The sequence below is a fragment of the Antennarius striatus genome, chromosome 18 (genome assembly GCF_040054535.1).
Source record: "Antennarius striatus isolate MH-2024 chromosome 18, ASM4005453v1, whole genome shotgun sequence".
NCBI lineage: Eukaryota > Metazoa > Chordata > Actinopteri > Lophiiformes > Antennariidae > Antennarius > Antennarius striatus.
The window spans coordinates 12157376-12179952 of record NC_090793.1 but is presented as its reverse complement, the minus strand read 5'-3'; the positions used below and the strand labels follow the sequence as shown (position 1 = coordinate 12179952).

General features: G+C 40.4%; 1 protein-coding gene across 1 annotated transcript in view; it reads left to right on the top strand.

Annotated features, from left to right (window-relative positions):
* The first annotated feature begins 14459 nt into the window (after positions 1-14459).
* LOC137612281 (corticotropin-releasing factor receptor 2) overlaps positions 14460-22577 on the top strand; it is a 40005-nt gene continuing 31887 nt past the window's right edge. Inside the window, exons 1-2 of the mRNA XM_068340738.1 lie at positions 14460-14580; positions 14698-14817. Coding sequence (XP_068196839.1) covers positions 14460-14580; positions 14698-14817 — 241 coding nt within the window. The remainder of the gene's footprint in view (positions 14581-14697; positions 14818-22577) is intronic.

Sequence of the window (22577 nt, the reverse complement as noted above, 5' to 3'; positions counted from 1 at the left end):
TTCCAGGCAATTTTGCCATGCTGTTTAGTTCAGTAGTCACAATATCCTGCATTGACTACTATTCTAACTATCGTCCACCGTCTCGTTACCCAAAGATTACAGTGATATTTTTCACAGGCATAACACATGTGGTTTAATAAGCCATAATAGTCTAAGATGTTAACCATCATTTATGTCAGAACTATAACCTTGCAAAGTCAAGTTTTCAAATGCTTTTTTTAAAGGCAGACCAAGTTTCTAGGCTCCTAACTTCATTGTCCAATTTTTTCCATAGTTTGACATCGGTAAAAGATCATGAAAATGTTTTAAAGTTTGTTCTTTTGCTTCCTTCTGTAAAAATGCTGTGTTTCCTCTCAATTGATGGGTGGATTCGTTATTCTGAATTTGGGCTAATATATTATGTGGTAAACAATTATTGGCTGCTTTGTACATGAGTTGAACAGTTCTGTAGCTTATGATGTCATGTTTTTTCAGTAGTTTAGATTTAATGAATAATTGATTTTTCTGAGCTCTATAATGAGCCATGTGGATAATTCTTATGGCTCTTTTCTGGATCAAGAATCGAAGTTGTAAATCACTTTTATATGTGTTACCCCACACCTCAGTGCAGTAGTTCAGATAGGCCAGAACTAATGCACAAAAAATTATATAAAGTGCCTTCTGATTTAATAGTTTTTGAGTTTTCCACGGTATGTACACACTTTTGGCTAATTTCCTTTGTAATTGTTTTACATGAGGTTTCCAATTTAGCATCTTATCTATGATCACCCTTAGTGTTTTGAATTTAGTAACCTGTTCAATATTTACTTCATTGACCATGATAATAATGTTGTGTTTGCAGCCTTTGAGGTGGAAGAAAACAAAGCAGTAGCATTATCTACAAAAAGCAGCAGGTGAGAGCTAGAATAATTAATTCATTAATTATTATTAATAATTAATAATTTACTGTATGTCATTCTTCAACAACAGTAATTGCGAAAAGTCATTTAAAATGCAAATTACAGCTCTGAGGCTGACGCAAGGTTGAAGAGATAGCAGGAATCCTGCATTTCCTATTTGTGTCATAAAGATACAACTACCCCGAATGATAGACTAATAAAATGTGAAGCTAAAAGTCACATACTGTATTCATCCAGACTACATACGTACATATGCTATACATTATTAATTTAATATCTGTTCATATTGCACAGTATTTATGCAGGCTACATCAATTTATTATTTGTTTACCGTCTTTAGTTTCTTATTTGTTTCTTCTTGTAACTTTCTATATGATTTTGTGCACCATGCTGAAGACCTATGATCAACTGCAGGACTCTTAGTTGCATTCTACTCACATGCTTTTTCTTTATGAAATTAGCTTCTTGACGAAGCTGAAGTATTTGGGTAGGTTTTGCAGGTGTGGCCCTACACAGAATAGCAAAGGAGTACTGTAAATCCATAAATCCATCATACAATCCATGTTTGTGCTTCTTTTTATTATATACTGAAAGATAAGCTTTGGGGATATCTTAAAGCCAAAGATAGATCCATGGGAAATATATTCTCTTTAATCTTAGACCCCAGGCATATTTGTTTTCCTAAACATTGTTGATTTGAAAAGCCACAAACTGAAACTATCATATATCTTTAAGGTATGAGGGATTTAGAATGAAATGCTACTTGCATTTAATTTTCTTGTTTGATGATCTATGTGCAAATGCAGTGCAGTATAGTTCAAATGTAGTGTTCAATAAAACACTGCGAGAGGCAACAATAATTTGAACTGAGCACACTGCTCTGAGTATGGTGGTGCCTACCCTGCAGTATAAAAAGTTAACTTGTCTGCCTGTGCTTTGTGTGTGTCTGATTGTTTCTCACAGAATGTCTGAAGAATAACTCTGACATTCCTCTTGCTCCTTCGAGCCGGATTCCTACTTACTCGACGTGAACCACTGAGCCGGTACGAGGAAGCTGAAAACGTGCTCAAGTCTCACAAGGGGAGGTGAAAGTCCTCGTGACCAGCAGATTCCTGTCTCGGCTCAGGGGGAATCCGGAGTGACAGACGTCCCAATAGCGAATCAGCACGACATGGACAACGAGGTAGGACCAGTTTTGTTGTTCCATGCGAGGTTTATTAAGAGTGAGCTCCAGTCGTCTAAAAGAGTCAGAGAAGACTTCAAAACTGTAATTAGGAATCAGTGTAAGACCTTAAAACTTGATATGACACCCCGTGGAACTGGCAATTCATGGACAGGGAGATAGGCGCCTAAACTTGTTCTATTGAATTGTCATTGTTTGCTGTGGTATGAAACAGTTGGAAATAATGTCATTGACATCTTTAATTGTTATTGAATTTGCTATAAATTGAAGATCCAAGAATACAAGTGTGTTTACAGGAGACAGTAACATCACCATTAAGGTAAGGTCCTCCAAAATTGATCAGACCTTTATCTATTGACAGGTGTTTGTGTTTTCCTCAATGACACTTGTTGTGCTTATATTCCTGACATTGCAGATAATGGACATGTTATTGGGCATGTTATTGCCAAAGCCATCTAACCATGAAAATCATAAGAAATGCATAGATGCAGGATTTTGTGAATAAAAAAAAATCTTGCATCATCTTGAAGATTCTCTTGCCAATTGTCTTCATATTTCTATTATTCTTTCATATTCTTCCATGTATCAAATCAGTGGTGACCAAGACAGTCTCTTCCACTACATTTACTATGTTTACAGAAATCCTGTGCAGGCAATTTAATGTTGGATGTTAGGATTAGACATTCAGCAATGATAAACTGGGGGAAATGATGGAATAATTCAGTTTTTATTATGATTGTTTCATTATTCTTTCATTATTTCATTAATCATTCACATATGTCACAGTTAACCAAAAAACCAAAAAAAAGTTAACTTGTGTCTGCCTTTGTCTTTGTGTGTGTCTGCTTCTTACAGGATGTCTAGAGAATAAAAGGGAAAAGATAATTTCCCCCAGGGGGAAAAGATAATTTCCCCCAAGGGGATTACTAAAGTGTGTTCTTCTTCTTCTTCTGAAGTGGATGAGCGACCTCCTGGCAAACTCTAAAGAGTGTATACCATGGAAAGAAAATGTAATCTTTTTTTTTTTTATCAAGGATAATTTATGTGGCCCATAGCCTCTATAGATTAATATAGTTTCCAATCATCATGTCATTCTCCATGAGGAATAGACCTAAGTTCAAATGTCAGCTTGCTCAATGCTTGCTAAAGAATTCAGTCATTTCTACAGAAGATAGATTGAACACAAATTCGCAGCAGTCATGCGGCGTAGAATACAGTACTGCAAAGGAGCAGGATGATGGAATTATTCCATTGATCAGAAAGGTGAGTTTGGAAGAGCAACAATTGATTCAAGTCTACCATTGCACTGCATGCCAGTCACGGAGATGCCAAGATAATAGAACAGACAGAAAAAAATCAGCACAGAAAATCTCTTCAATCAGCACAAAGCAAATCACTGGCATGTTCATTAATTTTGATATTTTTTTTATTCTTTTTCTGGTGAAAGAAAAAAAAAAGATTCCATCTTAAACTGTATAACTGAGATTCCCTCCACATTTGCAATCTCTCAGACACTCAAAAGCACTTAGTTCAGAAATCCGATGAACTTATTTGTATTTAATGACTGACTTTGGTGATAAACAGTTTAGAATGCAAATACCTATGATGAGACTAAAATTGTCTTCCAGCTAGAACCGAAAATTTTTAAAACCAACACATATACGAGTTTGCTTAACATGAAATAAATTAATTCTTGTAGGAAAATTAGTTTTAAACTGTAGCCTATCAATTTATTAGCCGGGAAAATGTTTTGTAAATGACTTAATACTCATTAGCTGCAATCAGAGGGTCCATTCTCACAGGCTTTTACTGTATGAGGTCTTCGTGTATAAGTGTAATTTTAAAATGTTGTTTTTTTCTTTTCAGTATCAGCACATTCACACCTTTACCAGCACCTAGGTAAAACATTTTTCACCACCAATGTGTACAGAATTCAACTGCAGTGTTTGAATAAATGCCCATATCCTCTACTGTAATGTGTCCTTAAGTAGAAGGTCACAAAATTGCCCTATGTTGTTTCACCCCTTTAGACAAGGTTAAGGCATAATTATGATTTGAAGGCAATGTTTCCACAGTATTTATGGCAACAAAAAATTCTGGCATTTTGATGGTTTAGGTTGCTGTTTATTACTATATTTACATCTGAAAGGATTTCCCTCACACCTGGAAATGCACATCTGAACACAGACATGGGTGGTAATCATAACATCCAATTTTGATTTAAAGATCATAATTCCACTTGAACAGACTTCCTAAGTTTTGAGTTGTTGCATCGAGAGAAGACCCTCAAACATACAGTATATGCAATACTTCAGAACTTTTCTTACTTCTGTTAGGGGTTGTTACAATGGATCATGCTCTTCCGAAACCCTCTGTCTCTTTATCCTCCTTCCTCGCACCAATCACCTGCATGTTTACCTCATTGGTCTTCCTCTTCCTCTCTTCCTTGGCAGCTCCATCCTCAACATGCTTTTCCCTTCATACATCTCTACTACATCACCATCTCAACCTTTTGTCACTCTATGAAAACAACTACTCAGCGCTGCCACCTCAGTTAAGCCTCCTGGTTTTTGGTGAGTCCTGAGTAAGTCTCTCAATCATATAACAGAGCTAGTTCTACTATCATCCTGTAGATACTCCACTTCAACCTAGCTGGGACCCTTCTGTCACTGACCACTTTTGACACTCTCCATCCAGTCCATCCTGCCTGTATTTTCTTCTTCACCTCTCTTTCACAACTTCAGTACAATATACAGTTGACAAAATATGCTAACATCATCGGTTTCACAATTTTTCTTCAATTTTCACTCATTTGTAGACAGAATGGAACTCAGAGGAGGTTAATATGAAGCAGTGGAAATGACATCCTGTACGGGTGTCTCAATTTCACCAAGGCACACAGGGTGCATCAGTCTAGTGTGTGACATTATGAAGAAGCAGGAGTGATTAATCATACTCTGGGAAATGAAGTTGGTATGATCAACACATTTTTTTGCCTAGCAGCAGCTCTAAAGCACTCTAGTACAGGTTCATAATACCAAATTGAGGAAATAGCTGCACACTGTTCATTGCTATGGAATACTGAATTGTGGTCTGTCAATGGAAAAAGCTTAATTTGTGCACTCAAATTCTGCTTTATAGCATTTGACTTTTTCATTTTCCTCAAGAAAAAAAACATCTGAATCACTGACGCAGACACTTACATGAGGTTGCATGTAGCTGCATAGAAATGGTGGCAATTTGAATTGTATCAAAAGCTAAAACTAAGCATGCTCAGCTACGTGTTGTAGCAGTAGAAGAAATTATTTCGGAGGAAGTTAACTTTGATATCTTTTAAAAACAAAACAGAGCACTTAGAAAACGGAGTAATCCTTTTAGAAAACAAATACCTTTCTACTTTAGGTACTTTAAAGTAGAAATATTACTCAGTAGCTAATTGTATCCTTATCTCTTCTCATCTGATAATTATCAATGATTGCCTCCTCCCTGTGACACCTGTTCCCCCTCCCCTCTCATTACCTGTCTCTAGGTGAACCGTGTGTTCCCTACCCTCTTTGGCAGTTCTTCTGCTTTGCCTGCATTTGGGTCCTGGTTTTGAATTGTTTTGGGGTACATCTTGGGTGACAGCTCCAAGTACCTATAAACAGATTTTAAATCCCTTCTTCATTTGCAAAAAAATGCATACATACTCTTTTTTAATTACATTATCTGTTGGACAGCATAATCATGATGCTCCCTCTGCAATGATCCATTCTACCTATCTGTTGTAAGTAATGTGGCCTTATGTGTCCGAGATCACCTGTGGATATGATCTGACTAACTGCAATTAAATTGGCACTTGAGGTGTGTTGTGTGTATTCATACTTTGGTTGGGCAAAGTCAATATATATACACTGTGTGTGTGTGTATATATATACACACACACACACACACACACACAAACATTTCCTGAGAGATATGTACCTCAAATTACCTCAAATTCAGCCAAAACATGGGCCCCATGTGCACCTGTTTTTATTTTATTTTGGAACCATTTTCACATGCAAAAAGTAGACACATCTATCACTGGAAACATTATCATGACTGAAAAAAATTGTAATTTTAATTTTAATGTTAATTTCCCATTAATTGCTCATAAAAGTCTAACGTTGAAGTTTTGAAGGTTAAGTATTTCAATGAGTGCCCTTTTAATGGTAAGTGCTAATAAATTCTGCTAATTTCTTTATTTTCTGTTTTTTCCTTTTGAAAGCATTTCATCAATAGCCAATGTCATGTTCATACTCAATGTGTGGCCAGTGCATAAAAAAGTAATGCAAGACTCAAGGCCTCCATCAATAGTGCTTATCAGTGCATTAAGAGGATTCCCAGGTACTCGTTTTTTATACTTTAATGCACTGCTTTTACAATTGCTACAATTGCTCAGCGGTAGAACAGATGTCGGCATAGCTGAAGGAAAATCCTCACAACTGACTGTCTTTACACTCTGTGATTGGCCAGTCACACACAGCTCCCGGCCATCCCTACAGAGACTGCAGACAGAGTGTTGTTGGCTCACACACACAGACATTGACTGATCCTTCTGTGCGTGGCTTCACTGTAGCTCATCTGGCTCCCCTTAGGTTTTCTTTAGCTTACCTCTACTCCGGTCCATTTAATTACTTGGTGTAATTAAATAGGGCAGACAAATTCCGACGAGAGGCCGGCGGATAGGCAGAAACCAAGAGACAGGTAGGGTCATGCACGAGAGCAATCCAAAAAACTGAGCAGACAGATCCGATGAGGTGTTGGTGACAGGCAGGGTCCAGGGAAAGGGCAGAATGTGGCACAATCAAAGAAAACGGCCGGCAGGATACAATGGCTGGAATGTCAGGGCGAATGTAAAAAACAATCTGGCAGAGAGCTGAGGACTAAACAGGGTATACAGTATAAAAGCTGGAAACAAGAGTGGGGAGTGGCTGCAGTTGTGTGGAGAGAAGGCAGGTGAAGGGAATGAACTAATTGCCAGAGGGGCAGGATCTGAAATGACATCATATGTTAGCAAACCAAGACAAATGGGAAACTTAATTGTTCGGGGGCATGACAGCTACATGCGTAAAAAATACCAAGTGCTGAAACTGACCTGACGTGTAGTTATAACCATATTAATCATTGGGTTTAATAGAGTCTAGTAAAACTTATGCATATGTTACATATTTTTTAAGAAAATATTAAACATTTTATAATTTTATACTTTGTCCAACAAAAATATAAACTAAACTGTAGAAAACATTATCCCACATTTGTACATTTAGACCTCAGTGGGGGAGGAAGGTTGACTCACTGGAATACCCCTTGCTTACATCCTGAACAAGAGTAACAAATGATAATAATGGGTAATAGCTACACTGTACACCTAATTACTCATTCTCACCCAGGCGATACAGGTTACCAAAGTCCACCCTCAATTTACCCTGAATCATCAAACACATTCAGGCACAGAATTGCCAGAGAAATCTTACGTAAAATCAATATCCATTTAAGGTCCAGACACTGGTCAATTTTAAGTGGGATTCTGTGTAAATACCTATGGATCACAAGATACCCGGGCATCCAGATCCAAGGTTGATAAAAGCTTTGGTTCCATGTGTAACAAGTTTAATCCAAAACCTTTTTTCTAGTGCAAATTAGTTTTGTGTAAATCTATTGTGATGAGCTCAGAATCACGCTTACCTGAGCAGTCAGTCTTTGGCAGTGACCCCATCAACCAACACAAACTCTCAAATGACAAGACTGGGGCTGCAACTAGAGGGCAAAAACACAGATCAGATTGTGGGGTGCTGCTGTCATTCCCCTCTCTAACCAATGGCAGGGCAATGGAATGGGTCATAATGTGTCCCAGCACTGCCCCTGCCCCAGCACCTGGTAAACCAACGCCAACTGTCAATGCTTTGCCAGTTGTTTTGTAGCTTGCAGAAGTGACAATACACATATACCTTGCCCCCCCCCCCCCAGTATGAAAGCCTGACTCTGGCACCAAAGGTCATAGGCCCTCTTACAATGTACTCCAGAGTTGGCCTGGACCTGAATGGTGTATTCATGAACAACTTGTAGGCGATTCACAAAAGAAGTCCATCTCTTTTGCCCCAGCAATCTTGAGTTCAGGCAAAGCCTTGAACACCAGTGTCTGGGGCTTCTGCCTAAATATGACACATGCACTGGCTGGATACCTGGACAGCAGTCCTGTTGAACCACAGGACCACAGTCATGCCAATAATAGCATGTAGTTAACGTCCACAAGCTTGTCACTTTGAAGGTAGAGCGTTGTCGTCCTTGTTTCGTTCATAACCAGTGGTCAACACACAAACAATTACGACTTTATATTCTTCTTCTGTTGCTATAGAGTTTGAGGAAGATAACGAAGCAGGGTCCTTCGAGGGACTGAAAAAAAAATTCAGTGACTGTAGCACGCAGCAGGGTTTAACTAGTAGTGACTCTCGTCACTAGGGGACGATCAGAGGGGGAGAATACTTCCTGTAGGTTTTCTGGACTCTAGAGTGCAGTGTAGTTCACTGGAGTCATCAGGGTGGGAGGGAAAAGTCCATCTACCTGCTGTCTGTTGATGTGTCAGGTCTTCTAAAAGCTTAAGGCTCAGCTAAATGACTTGCCCTGATTCTTTGATCTGTCTCTCTATTGTTATTGTTCTGTTTTCAATGCAATAGAATCCTCACTCTGACCAAAGTAGCGAGCTTGCATACAAGAAAGCAGAGTAACACAGTGATGTTAGTTTTAAAACAACACCTGCATCCTAAGTCACACCAGATACCCACACACTACACTCAAAACATGTATACATCCTCAATAAAACGCCACCTGTCAATCTGAACATCACGCTCTCATGAGCCTTTGTGCTCAGTGACCGGCCGCTTACAGACACTACAGTATTGTCGAGAAGAAAGGGTTGTCATTTTAGCATTCTATTGTGGAATAAAAGGGGTGAAAAAAATATTAATAGCAAGCATTAGTGTGTGCATTACACCATAAAGATGCATCTGGACAAAAGCCGATGACAGAAGTCATTCCTGTCAGCACCCATTTTTTCAGCCCCTGATTCATTCATTTCATGCCTGAAAAAACAGGTTATAAGATAACATTTCAAAAAAACTTGAGTGTGGCTGTATTTTCACTACTTTATTGTTGGCCACGTGTTTATCATTTAGAGATGATGGGAGGACGATGTCTCTCTCACTCTCCTTCACAGAAAGTATTGTGGATCAATGTGGTTGCTGTGGCAAAATTAATTGACTTTTTGGATTACTATTCATAGCAAGGGCAATTATGACATTGTTCATTATGTAGTCAACTCTACATGCTCTACATACATTCTGAATGTATTTTGAAAGTGGGAAAATGAGAAAGAGCAGTGCATGTGGAACCTTCGAATGAGCCCAAAGAGAAAGCTTCTCACCGATGTAAAGGTCATGCCTCTAATTTAACCAGTAAACAGACAGACAGTTATGTTTATTTATTTGAAAGGTTTGGAGCTTCTGAGCCAAAGAGATATGTATGTTTTTTTTAATTGTATACTTTGTGTATTTCTAACTCAAAAGAAGGCTAAATAAACAAAGCAGGGCATCTGAGATCAGATCTCTTTATTGAAACAATATTCACTGACTGAACCTTCAACTGTCTGAATGTTCAGACAGTGAGCATTCAGTCACACGCATGCACACACTCACACATACGGTCAATCTGCTTATGAATTTTGGATTCACGGTCTCCAGTACACTGAACAGTTTGTTTGCATGTGACAAATCCTGAAGATTTTAAACTAAATTGTGTGCCCAGCTAAATATGCTCTCTAGTGATGACAGCATTTACAGGGAAGAGTCACTTAACCTTATCGTAATTTGTAGCTTTTTAGAAAATGTTAAGTACAAGAGCGCATTGTGGACATAATTACCTTCACATTTGAAAACCAGAAACAAGCCTATAATGTTAAGGGGAAAGCCATAATTTAAGAACTGTCACTCATTCTAAAGCTATTGTCACCAAAGTGCACAAGTAGGCTCCACATCACTGAAACAAAATAGACAGCTTGTTGGACACTTACTAATTTACAGCAGAAAAGATAAGTTGTTCTATATGGATGTAAGTACTGCAAAGTAGATGGTCCTCACGTCTCCTTGATTGGTCTCTGTCTGGACCTCTATAAGTTAAAGCAATATCAATTGGTTTGAGAGCCAATGTGGCACCCTGAGGCCTCATTATGGTCATGTTTATTTTCAGTTGTCTATGTTTCTTGTTCAACTTTGGTACTCACTCTTCTCTCATCCTTCCTGCATGTGTGTTTACCTCCTGTGTGATTACCTCCTTTGTCCTGATCGGCTTCAACAGTGCCTCATTACTTTTCCTCCCTTGTGTATTTAGTCCATTTGCTGGCCTTTGTCTATACAACTTCTTTGTTCAGAACTTTTTTGGTGAGTGAAGACAATGCCTGACTTAAGAACAGTGTTGTTCATAGGCTGTTTGTAAGCTGAATTGTTTGTAAGTCACTATATATGTAGTTCCCCATTCTACCGCTACCCCCACCGAGGAAATTTGATGTATAACAAGTTATTACCATTTAGTTTATGAACAACCTCTTGGAACCTATTGTACTTGTAAGTTGGACACTGTCTACATATTACATTTCAATCTACTGTATAATTGCAAGAACAAACTGGGATGGAGATGGAGCGTGGCTCATCAGGATGGACAAGTCTGGCCTGCCTGGTAGATTTAAAGCCTGGATCTACCAGCACTCCATTCTGCCCAGAGTCTTGTGGTCTCTCCTCATGCAGTCCCCGTAACAGCTGTGGAATCCCTCGAAAGGAAAATCAGTGGCATTCTCCGGAAGTGGCTGGGCCTATCCCGCAGCCTCAACAGCGCTGCCCTGTACGGAACAAGTAACACCCGTCAGCTACCCTTCAGTGGGCTCACTGAAGAATTCAAGGTGGCACGTACAAGAGAAGCCCTACAGTACAGGGATTTTAGGGACTGTAAGGTGTCATCAGCTGGGATTGAAGTAAGGACAGGAAGGAAGTGGAAGGCTGAGAAGGCAGTGGAGGTGGCAGAGTCACGCCTAAGGCAGAAAGCACTGGTAGGGGTCTTGGCAACAGGGAGAGCAGGCCTGGGCTACCTCCCAAAGACCCAAGTGAGCCAGGCCCGGGAAAAGGAGAGACACCATTTACTCCAGGAAGAAGTCCGGGTAGGTGTGGAGGAGGAGTGAGTGAGTGGGGCAGTGGGACTCCAGCAGCAAGTGACGTGGACAAGATGGGAGAGCGCGCTGCAGCGCAAAGTTACCTGGTCAGACATCATGCAGGAAGACTTCCACCGCGTCCGGTTCCTTGTGCAGGCAGTCTACGACGCCCTCCCAAGTCCAGCGAACCTCCATGTATGGGGGAAGAGCGAGACACCTTCCTGCCCCCTGTGCGCTGGAAGAGGCTCCTTGGAACATCTCCTCAGCAGCTGCCCAAAGTCCCTGGCTGATGGTCGCTACCACTGGCGCCATGGCCAGGTTCTGAAAGCAGTTGCTGAGAGCATAGCCTCGGCCATCAGCACCAGAAAACACCATCATGCTCCAAAGAAGTCAGCCTCCTTCATCAAAGCTGGAGATAGACCCCGCGCATGTCCAAAGATAACAACAGGACTCCTCCACACAGCTCCTGATTGGCAGCTGCACGTTGACCTGGGAAAACAGCTGAGGTTCCCCCAGCACATTGCATCAACATCTCTCCGGCCAAACATGATCATCACCTCTGAGGCTTCAAAACACCTGATCATGCTGGAACTGACAGTGCCCTGGGAAGATCGCATTGAGGAAGCCAACGAAAGGAAACGTGCCAAATATCAGGAACTGGTGGAGGAGTGCAGGGGCAGGGGCTGGAGGACATTCTACGAGCCAGTAGAAGTTGGCTGTAGAGACTTTGCAGGACATTCTCTCTGCAAACTCCTAGGCCGTTTGGGTGTGACAGGGAAGGCCAAGAAGAGGTCCATTAAATCCGCTAGTGAAGCCGCAGAGAAAGCCACGAGGTGGCTGTGGCTCAAAAGGGCAGATTCGTGGGTTGCTACTGGGACGCAAGTCGGGGCATGATCAACCCCGGCTGGGTCACCTGGGGGAGGGTGTCTGATGTTGCAAGACCCGAAACACCCAATGACCTCAGGGATACATCACTGAAGATGTGTCCCAGTGCATCCAGGAGATGTTTCTTTAAAGAAATTACATTTCAATCTATAATTGCAAGAAAAAACTGGGATCAAGATGAGTAGCTGAGATGTACATATGGAGTGGTGCTGCTTAGTCAGAGTTGAGGCAGCAACGGTAACTCCACCCAGCATTTCCCTAAGATACGAACATTTCACTGTTCAACAGATATTCATATCTCAGGGAACTGCTCTATATGTAACTACATTTCCCCTGTGTTCTTTTTGATTCAGAAATTATTTTTATGTCCTTTGACCCTATGTTAAGTTTACACCTGAGGATACTGTTGCATGTGTTGGATAGTTGTTTTTTTTTTTTTGTGTGAACTGAAACTTGTTATGAAATAAAAATCTTGTGGTTTTGGATTTCTGCTCCTGAGCCCTCCTTTTTTGGCTCCAGTGTGATACCTTGAGAACTTGTTGACGGGTTTGTGTTTTGTCTTCCTTGTGTTTGTGCTTCAACAGTTGTCTTTCTATTGTTTTTACAGCAGACAATTTTGTTAAAAGTTGCCTTACTCTTAGATGCATCAAGGTTTCCCTGGTGCATGTGGCACTCTTCATGTATGTGTCTGTGATTGTGCAGTCTAACAACCTCAATTATATTCATAACAGGCAAACACTGCAGTCTGTCAATCTTAAAAAAATGTTTTATTTAGGAATAAACTCATTGACTGCCAGTCACTTTCAGAACAAAGTGCCCAGCACTGCCAGCGCTTTGTAGCAATTAATCTCCTTTGGTGGACTTCCTCTGATACTTCCGACATTTATCTGTGCTTTCTTTTTGTTCTTGACCGATCACAAGATGCTTAGTTCAGAGCTTCATGTGTTCGCCACCCAGTGAGCTCTGATACTGACATATGCAAACTTTGTTGCATCATAAACTGCCGCAGCTTCTCCGTCTTCCTCTGTCCCCCCCTCTTTGTACCGTAACTGGATCAGTGCTGTTGTTCTCTTTACTGTAGGGACACATCTACCGTATGTACACTAATTGCTTTAATTGTCAATTTAAAAAAAAAAGAACAAAAAACAAACCTATTTATGCATGTATAGCACTGTGCATGTGGGCACTGATGCTGAAACTAAATACTGTGGAGCTCTAATGTTAATCCTGTCTTGTTGGGGTTGATGCCTGATGCAATTGCCAATCCGAAGCAGTGAAAAAAAAAGAAAAGCCAAACAAGACAAAACAAATAAAAAAACCCAAACCCATCCGTATTATAAATGCTGAGCACTTGGAGGGAAACATACAACAAAGGAAGCTTCTAAGATCAGAGAAAAACCTTTAGCCCATGTAATACCACCATTTGTGAAAGTACCACAGTAGAATTGACATATTGCAATTAAAATTTAAAGCTAGTTCTCTGTCAGCTTTCATTACAAATATTTAGAAAGACCATCTCACTAATACTGCTAGCATACCAGCCTTGTCTTGTGGTTTATTTTTTGCATTGTATCTTACAAACTAACACTGGACAAACTACTTTTAAGTTATAATAAAACACATGTTATTGGGAGCTGAATGGGTCATTGATTCTGTCTGTATAGTCCCTGCCATGACACTTCAAAATGTCCCCTGTGCAGTCACTCATTAGCAAAATCTAGTATCCAAATAACTGACTTACAACTATAACTATAACAAGAAGTGATCTAATTGACCTATAATTGACTCATGATTTTTTAAAAATAAAAATAAAAAAACTACACATAGAGCTTGTCATTTCATCCTGCCATGCTCAAAATGTATTCAAACCAGTTATTTCGCAAACCCAATTTTATTTTTGAGTACAGTATTTTCATTTGTCTAGCAGGAAGTCTTACAATACTTTTCTGTTGTTCTTTCGTCCATGAGACGCATATATCCTGACGGTGAACGTCCTCTGCTTTTCTCCTTTCGTTTTTGCCGACTATTCACCTCCAGGTGGGACGTGGGTGGGAAATACTGGAGCAAGGACGACGTGCTTGACGTCGTGAAGCACGTGAATGGATGTGCTGACTCCCGACTCTGATTGGCCAGAGACGCGGCTCCCACCAGGAGCGCAGTGCTTTCTCCCCGTCGTTACTGTTATCCCGATTCACAAACCTATGTAGACCAGTGGATTCGGTGCGCTCCTGTTCTCTCGGACTTGGAATTGATCTCTTTATAAAACACTTGCACCATGGAAGCTACTATTTTCCAGATTCTCTTTGGGGAGCTCGGATACTTAAACTGTAGTTTGATAGATGCTTTCCACGACACTTTATTAGAAAACGTTTCACTGTCACTGATGAGTATTGATGGTGAGAAGGAATTGCGTCCTTTTATGTTCAATTCTGAGAAGTGTTGCGCTGGATATGGATTATCATGAGCGTAAATTAAAAAAAAAGCATTCAAATTTTTCATTTATTTATTTTTAGGTTTATATTGCAATGCCACAACCGATGAGATTGGAACCTGCTGGCCACGGACCAGTACCGGGAGGATTGTAGAGAGACCCTGCCCCGACTACATCAACGGGGTGAGGTACAATACAACAAGTAAGCGCCGTGATGAAAAAGTTAAGCGTTTATCTGAAATGAATTGTTTCATCACCCAAGGAAAAGTCACCTGGTAACTTCAAAACAGATAGACTTGCTGATTTCAAAGTTAAATTTATAGCGTATATTCTGGAAACAAATCAATTAACTTTGTGTCATTACTGTGTCTTTGATTTTTCCATTTCTAATGGGTTATTGTTTCTAGTACGTTGATGCTTTTCTGTTCTGAATTAAACCATCAACTACAGTCTCAGTCCACTTTGCGCACCTTGCAAACAGCTGCAAAGTGCGCGACAAACTGGAACAGCTTCACATGATTGCGATCATTGAAGCACTGATTTATTCAAAATCACTTGAATATTATTCGTTTGACTTACATTATTGGTCAGATCAGTTACTTAGTTTTGACTGTGTGCTTTGACAGAGAAAATCTAAGTCTAAAAAAATGGAAAAAATTACCAGAAATGCATTATTATGATTTTCAGCATTATTAAGAAGAAATGACCATGATTCAGTCTGCTCTTCTCTAACATAGAGGACAATAAGAGTAAATGTATGGACACCATCACCTTCCATTTTGCTCATGCCTGTGATTGTGACCTAATGGAAATGTGAATGGTCCGGTCTTGATTCCCAATCACTCTCTGCAAAGCTAGACTTCAGTGATAAACAGAGTATTTTTTAATCTGCTTTCTTGAAACACTGAATCATGTGAAACCCAAATGTAGAGTTGGCAGCAGCATATCACAGTGCTGTGCCACAGCAGCTCCATCACATTATGTAACTTCTCTGGTAATCATGAGACAGATGAAGTTGTTGATGACTCTCTGGTAATTGCAGAATTCATTTCGCGAACAAAAGTGCTGAAAATAGCTCCTGAGATGCAAAAGGGGTTCAGGGTGACATTGTAAAGGAGTCTGGATTTTTACTTTTGCACAACAGTGTTCTCTGTTAGAGGCTCAGATACAATGTCAAAACCCACTAATCCCTCTGACAAACGTGTATGTAAACATCCTGTTCTCTGCAGCCATCTTCTGCTGCATTGATTTGCCCTTTGCTCTGCTGGTGTCCCAGTCTTCATTTGACATGCTTGGTGATTTTATCCACTCAGTGAAAGGAGTAGTGACCCTCCCTGAAGTGCATCTTCATTTTGTGACACCATTGTGGATCAGTATAATATTTATGTCAGGTTAAGGATGTGATGTTATGGGGAGATTTCAATGATTTAATATTTCTGTAATGTTGATTTCCTAAATCAAGCTATAGGCCTTTCAAATACACTGGGTGCATAGGCATTTAGTGTTTTCTGTAGGTGATTGGACTGCTATTGTCTGATGTTTTCACCAGTTGAATAAATTACATCCAAAATAATGAGTATGAGAATTAAAAGGAAAATCATTGTAAAGGAGTCTGGATTTTTAATTTTGCACAACAGTGAATCTTTTGTGAATTAGGTGACATTAAGTCGATAGCTTTTGATAGCTCAGTTGTAGAGCGCATGCTTCACAAGTATGCTGCCCTGCCCCAGGTTCAATCCCCAGCATCCTTCAGGGGCACAAGCCAGTGTCAACTGTAGGCCGGTCCCAAGCCCAGATAAATACGGAGGGTTGTGGCAGGCATCCATCCAAAAAAACTTGGCCAATTAAATATGAGTGTTCATCTTAAATAGAAAAAAGGATGAGACACTGTGGCGACCCCTAATTGGACAAGCCAAAAGGAAGTTTAAGTCAATAGATTTTGGCTCTGATTTGGAATGAGCCAGGCGTCAAATTCTTTGTTTCCCTCAGAATCCTTCTCAAGTGTCAGTTTACGTCTATGACAAACTTGAGTGTTATAATTTGTGACACATATACAACATCTATTTTTGACACTAAATGAACATGAACCCTTTTACAGGGCTTTATTTTCTTCTATATGTAAAGCAGTTTTGGGGCAAAATAAGGCAGTTTTACCATTTGTTAACTTTGCAGTCAATCCAATACACTAAATCTTATAGCTTGTTTCACACATTGCCAACAGAATCTTGAGACTTTCAGCTGTTTCATATCGTGGGTCCCCCACCAGTGGAATATAATAGAGTTTTGGATAACTGGCTTATGTGTTGGACCCACATGAACAGATTTGATGGGTTTAGTGCAATGTTATCAGTTGTTTGAAAAAAGAATAGCATTGCTGGATTTTTAAAGGGAATTTGCTGAGCAGGATGCTTCTGCTTAGGCAAGATATCAACCTTTCATGAATCAAAAATAGGTTGGATTTAATAAAAATAAGTAGACTATCGGTATAGCTCTCCATACAGACACTAATGTTTTTTACTTCACATTCCTCTCCACTCTACATTCAGAAAGGATATTTTTATTAATGTGTATTCGTCATGGAGAAAACACAAGTGAATGGATTTCAAGGGCATAAAGTCAGATGAATGTTTGAGTTCTAGTTTTATTAAATGGGTTCAATTTACTATGACAGGAAAGCTTTTATAAAAATATGATGAAATGCACTGGATTTGTGATGGGGGTTCCTTGACAGAGAAGAAAAGGATTCTCATATTAACTTCAGCTGTTTTCACCCTCAGATAAATTCTGAATTTAAATTGCAAAATAGGTCAGAATAACAATAGAAGTGTGGCCTGACCATGACATGAACACGTATTAATTAACACAGTGCTATGCACTGAAATGATTCAGAATTAGAGAATAATCTTGATCTGGAACTATAGCACACTATTACAAACCAATGCCTAACCATAAATCTAGTTTCTTCCTGTCATCATCTGACCTATGGAACTAACAATAGATGTCCTCTATTTGACCATTTGCAAGGGGCAGAGCTTAACATTTAATGCTAACCTGAATAGTAGAAGGGGCAGGGTGGCGTAGTGGGTAGCACTGTCACCGCACATGGTTTCCTCGTTTCCGTGTGGGTTCTCTCTCTCCGGCTTTTCTGGCTTCCTCTCACCTCCAAAAACATGCAGTTAAGGCGAATTGGACTGTCTCAAATTGTGTGTGTGTGTGTGTGTGTGTGTGTGTGTGTGTGTGTGTGTGTGTGTGTGTGTGTGTGTGTGTGTGTGTGTGTGTGTGTGTGTTTGTCCGTCTATATGTGCTGCATAGCGACCAGAGTGTCGCCTGCCTCAGGCCCCCAGTCGGCTGGGATAGGCTCTAACGCCCTGCGACCCGCGACAGCAGATGAAGCACGTATTGAAAATGAATGAATGAATGAATGAATAGGAGAAAAGCATGACCTAGGAGGGTGTGCTGTTTTACTTTAAGAACATGCCCCTATTTTTTACTGGAGGATACTCTGTGAGGTATCTTTTGTGTAATGTTGAGTTATTTTCAAGTTCTTTAAAAAATGAATGAGTAAGTTTAATGTCAGCAAAATGTTGCATTTTTGTTACAAAAATCAGAGGTTAAAATCTCCATGCTGCTAAAAGGCTAGTCATTCTTTTTCATTTATTCAAGAATTTATAAATATTAATGTTTCTGCAGAGTGGCTGAAGAGGTTTATGCATTTTTAAACCTTCTTGTGTCCTATTGTTGTTGTTTTTTTGTGGGTTTATGCACATCACCACAGTTGGGACAGTTATCACATATAATTTGAAGTCTTTTATTGTCACTGGTTTCTGATAGGCTTTCTGTCAAGCCTCAGGCATGAAAAGATGATTGCAGAAATAAATGTAAAAACAAACAGCATGTCAGTTAAGCAAATTCAAATCCGAGTGTTTTATATAATTTTTTGTACTTTTTTATTTTTTTGTGACTTTGACCTTAGATTTTTTTTCAGTAATATACGTATTTTGGTAACTGAACAACATTTTTTTGTCCCTGCTCTGTACAATGTACCATTTTGTCCAAGTCAGTATAAAATCAGGATCATAATTATTACAAAAATGTAATAATCAGGGCTAATAAACTCAGAGACCACAGCACCATAGTGTTTATCTGGTTCAGAGAGAAGTGGGAATCCGCTGCACCGTATGTTGGAAATAACATATGGTGCAGCCTCTGTGGTGGGTGTTAAATGATAAAACTAGGGGAGCAGTCAGTCGACATGAAAAGGAAATAGAGTGGAATATAAATAGAGATAAGTAATACCACCAAAATTTAAACATTTCCTTGATTTTTGTCAATCAGTTTGTGGTCTTGAGGAAACCTTTTAAGATACTGCACAGTTCGGTCATTTTGATGCTTCATTCTCCAGAGTAATCTAATAAACTGTTCAAGAGTCATAAATGACATAGGGGGACAGATCTATAATTTAGAATACCGGTAGCAACCTAAGGACTCACCGGTATTTACTGGTGAAGTTTGATGACAGGCTAAATAAGCACAATAATAGTTTAATCTTCTGTTATGCCCTCACAATTCCCCTTTTGGAGGAGTGATATGAAACCCATATTTCTGTATCAGAAAGGCATTTGCAGAGGTGCACATTGAAATTTATTCATTGAAAGTGTCCAGGCAACAGCTTATTTTAGACACTCCCAATAACCAATTTCTCCTGCTCACACAATCTGCTTAAAATTATATCCTATTTTTCTCCACTATATCCAGTGATTGCACCAAAAATCTGTGTAAAGTATCTGTCCTGCTGTGAAAATGGACCTTTGAATCCGTTGATCAAAATTTGCCTCTGTGATGGGTTTTTAGAGGTTCTCGGCCAGCAGAAACCAGGTCAGCATTTGTAGCAAACATTTTAGAAACCATTGCACATCAAGTCCTCCATGGGTTTAATCAGCGTGTCTCACCTTGGCTTTACTCACCACTGACTCAGTGTCCATACAGACATTTTTAAAGTCATTAAGCAGTATATCCATGGTAACCATTTTTGAGTGAAAAGCCCTTAGCTTTTAGGTTTTGGTATTTTCTTGTAGGGCTTTGTATTGGTAGGAGTGTTGGGGTAGAATAAATTTCACAAAACATTGATTAAAATTTAATATATTGCAACATATTGTTTTACTGAAAGAAAAGTGATGCATCATATCACAGGCCTGTGCTGTCTGCTTATCATGGCATTATGTTTATCATAATAGGTGGGATATTTTTGGCAGCAACTGAACATTTTGTTCTTAAAGGTGATCTGTTAGAAGGATGAAAAATGGACCATCATATGGATTTGAGTCTGACAAATTATTATGGCTAGAAGACCGGTCAGAGCATCACTGAAACTGTAGCTCTTGTGGGTTGTTGTGGACCTGTAGAGGTCATTCCCTACCAAAAGTAGTCCAAGGAAGGAAAAGTGGTGATGGGTAATGGGCGGCCTAGAAAAACACCCACACTGTACACGTAAGCATAAGAACTAGACCACAGTGCAATGGAAGAAGGTGACTTGATGTGATGAATCTCATCAGTGTGTGTATGTCTCAGTTCCATGGGGAATACATGGCACTGGGATGCACTAAGGGAGGAAGGCAATCCGGTAGAGACAGTTTGATGCTTTGAATGATGGTTCCTGACATCCATGTGGATGTTAGTTGGACACATACCAACTACCTAGGCATTTCTGCAGACTATGTGAACCCTTTCATAGAAACAGTATTCCCTGATGGAGTTTGCCTATTTCATTAGGAAAATGTGCCACAAAGTAAAAATAGTTCAGGAATGGATTGAGGAACAAAACCACGATTTTGAGGTGTTGAACTGACCTCCGAATTCTGTAGATCTCAATCTAATTGAGCATTTGTAGGATGTGCTGAAAAAACAAGTTCAATCAATGCAGGTCCCATCTTGCAAATTACAACTTTTTAATTATATGTTGCTAATGTATAGAAGACAACAACCCAGGAGTTGGTGAACGCAGCTTGACCTTCCCATCCCCACTTCAGCGCCTGCATCAAATCTCCTAACTATAACCATAAAGACACTGACTCTATCTAGCCTATCTGCCATTCTCTCTCCATCTCTCTCTCTTTCGCTCTCTTTCTCTTGTCCTTCTATTTGCATAAACTCAAACAGCCATTCCATCTGAAAAGAACCACATTGCTTTTTTGTTCCCAGTTGTTGACTAATTAACCTGCACGGCGTGAATAGCAGGGTGAACATTCAGGACCGTCAATGCTCTGATTGGCTGTATAGCACAAGTGGACCTTATAGTATCATTGGCTGGACACCTGTCACTCAATGCAAAATGGTACAGAAAACAATAGTATTTGTATAATAAATTAGCCAAGATTACATGTAATATTAGATATTACTGTATTTAATACTGTAACACCACTGGTGTTGTGTAATGTGTGCAAGGATGACAACCACAGACTTCTTTTGGCGGGCTTAATTTCGCCGTCCAGCCTTAACAAGCTACAATCCAGAAACCCTCCGCTCCCACCAAGTCTCGCAAACTCATGCACAACTCACGCACGAGTAGATCAACTCAGGGCAGCAACACACATCAGCCAATTTATCACCAATTCTGTTGGTGATTTTCATGGACAGGATATCGAGGCATAGTCACGGTGAGGAGGGGTTACAGTTTGGTGGCCTGAGGATTGCATCGCTACTCTTTGCAGATGATGTGGTCCTGTTTGCGTCATCGGCCTGTGACCTGCATTACTCACTGGTCCGGTTTGCAGCCGAGTGTGAAGCGGCGGGGATGAGGATTAGCACCTCCAAATCTGAGGCCATGGTCCTCAGCAGGAAATCGGTGGACTGCATTCTCCGAGTGGGGGATGAGGTCCTTCCACAAGTGAAGGAATTTAAGTATCTTGGGGTCCTGTTCATGAGTGAGGGAACAGTGGAACGTGAGATTGGACGGAGAATTGGGGCAGCAGGAGCGGTATTGCAGTCGCTTTACCGCACTGCAGTACCACACAAAGAGGGAGCTAAGCCGAGAGGCAAAGCTCTCCATCTACCGTTCAATCTCCGTTCCTACCCTCACCTATTGTCATGAGCAATGGGTCATGAGCGATGGGTCATGACCGAAAGAACGAGATTGCGGATACAAGCGGCTGAAATGGGCTTTCTCAGGCAGATAGCTGGTGTCTCCCTTAAAGATAAGGTTAGAAGCACTGCTGTTTGCGAGGGGCTCAGAGTAGAGCCGCTGCTCCTTCGCGTGGAAAGGAGTCAGTTGAGGTGGTTTGGGCATCTGGTGCGGATGCCTCTGGGGTGCCTCCCTAGGAATGGGAAAGCCTTGGGATCCCCCAGTCAAAGTTGGTAGATGTGGCCAGGGAAAGGGAAGTTTGGGGCTCCCTGTTGAAGCCACTGCCCCCGCGACCGGATTCCGAATAAGCGGTGGAAGATAGATGGATGGATGGATTAGATTTATATTGCTCTTTTCTGGACACTCAAAGTTGCTTTACATTGGATCTATTATTCATTCACGCCTCATTCATACTTGGTGATGGTGGACCACGTATATAACCACAGCTGCCCTAGGGCAGACTGACTAAGGCGTGGCTACCACTCTGCGCCTACGGCCTCTCCGACCACCACTGGAACAATCACACACATTCACACATCAGCGAGTGTGAGGAGGGTAAAGTATCTTGCCCAAGGACACAACGACAAATGACTCGGCGAGAGCGGGAATCGAACCGCCGATCTTGAATCATTGGACGACTGGCTCTACCACTGAGCCACAGTCGCCCCACGGTCGCCATTTCCACCGGTGTCCTGCATTTGGGTCCCAATCCTGCGTGTTGTGACAGAGACATTGGAGGACATCAGTATATTATCATAAAAAACAGTCAGCCAGAGTCACCATTATCAAAAAGTGGTGACTAAAGTTGATAATCTCAAATCTTTATTTTGTTGCACCACCATGAA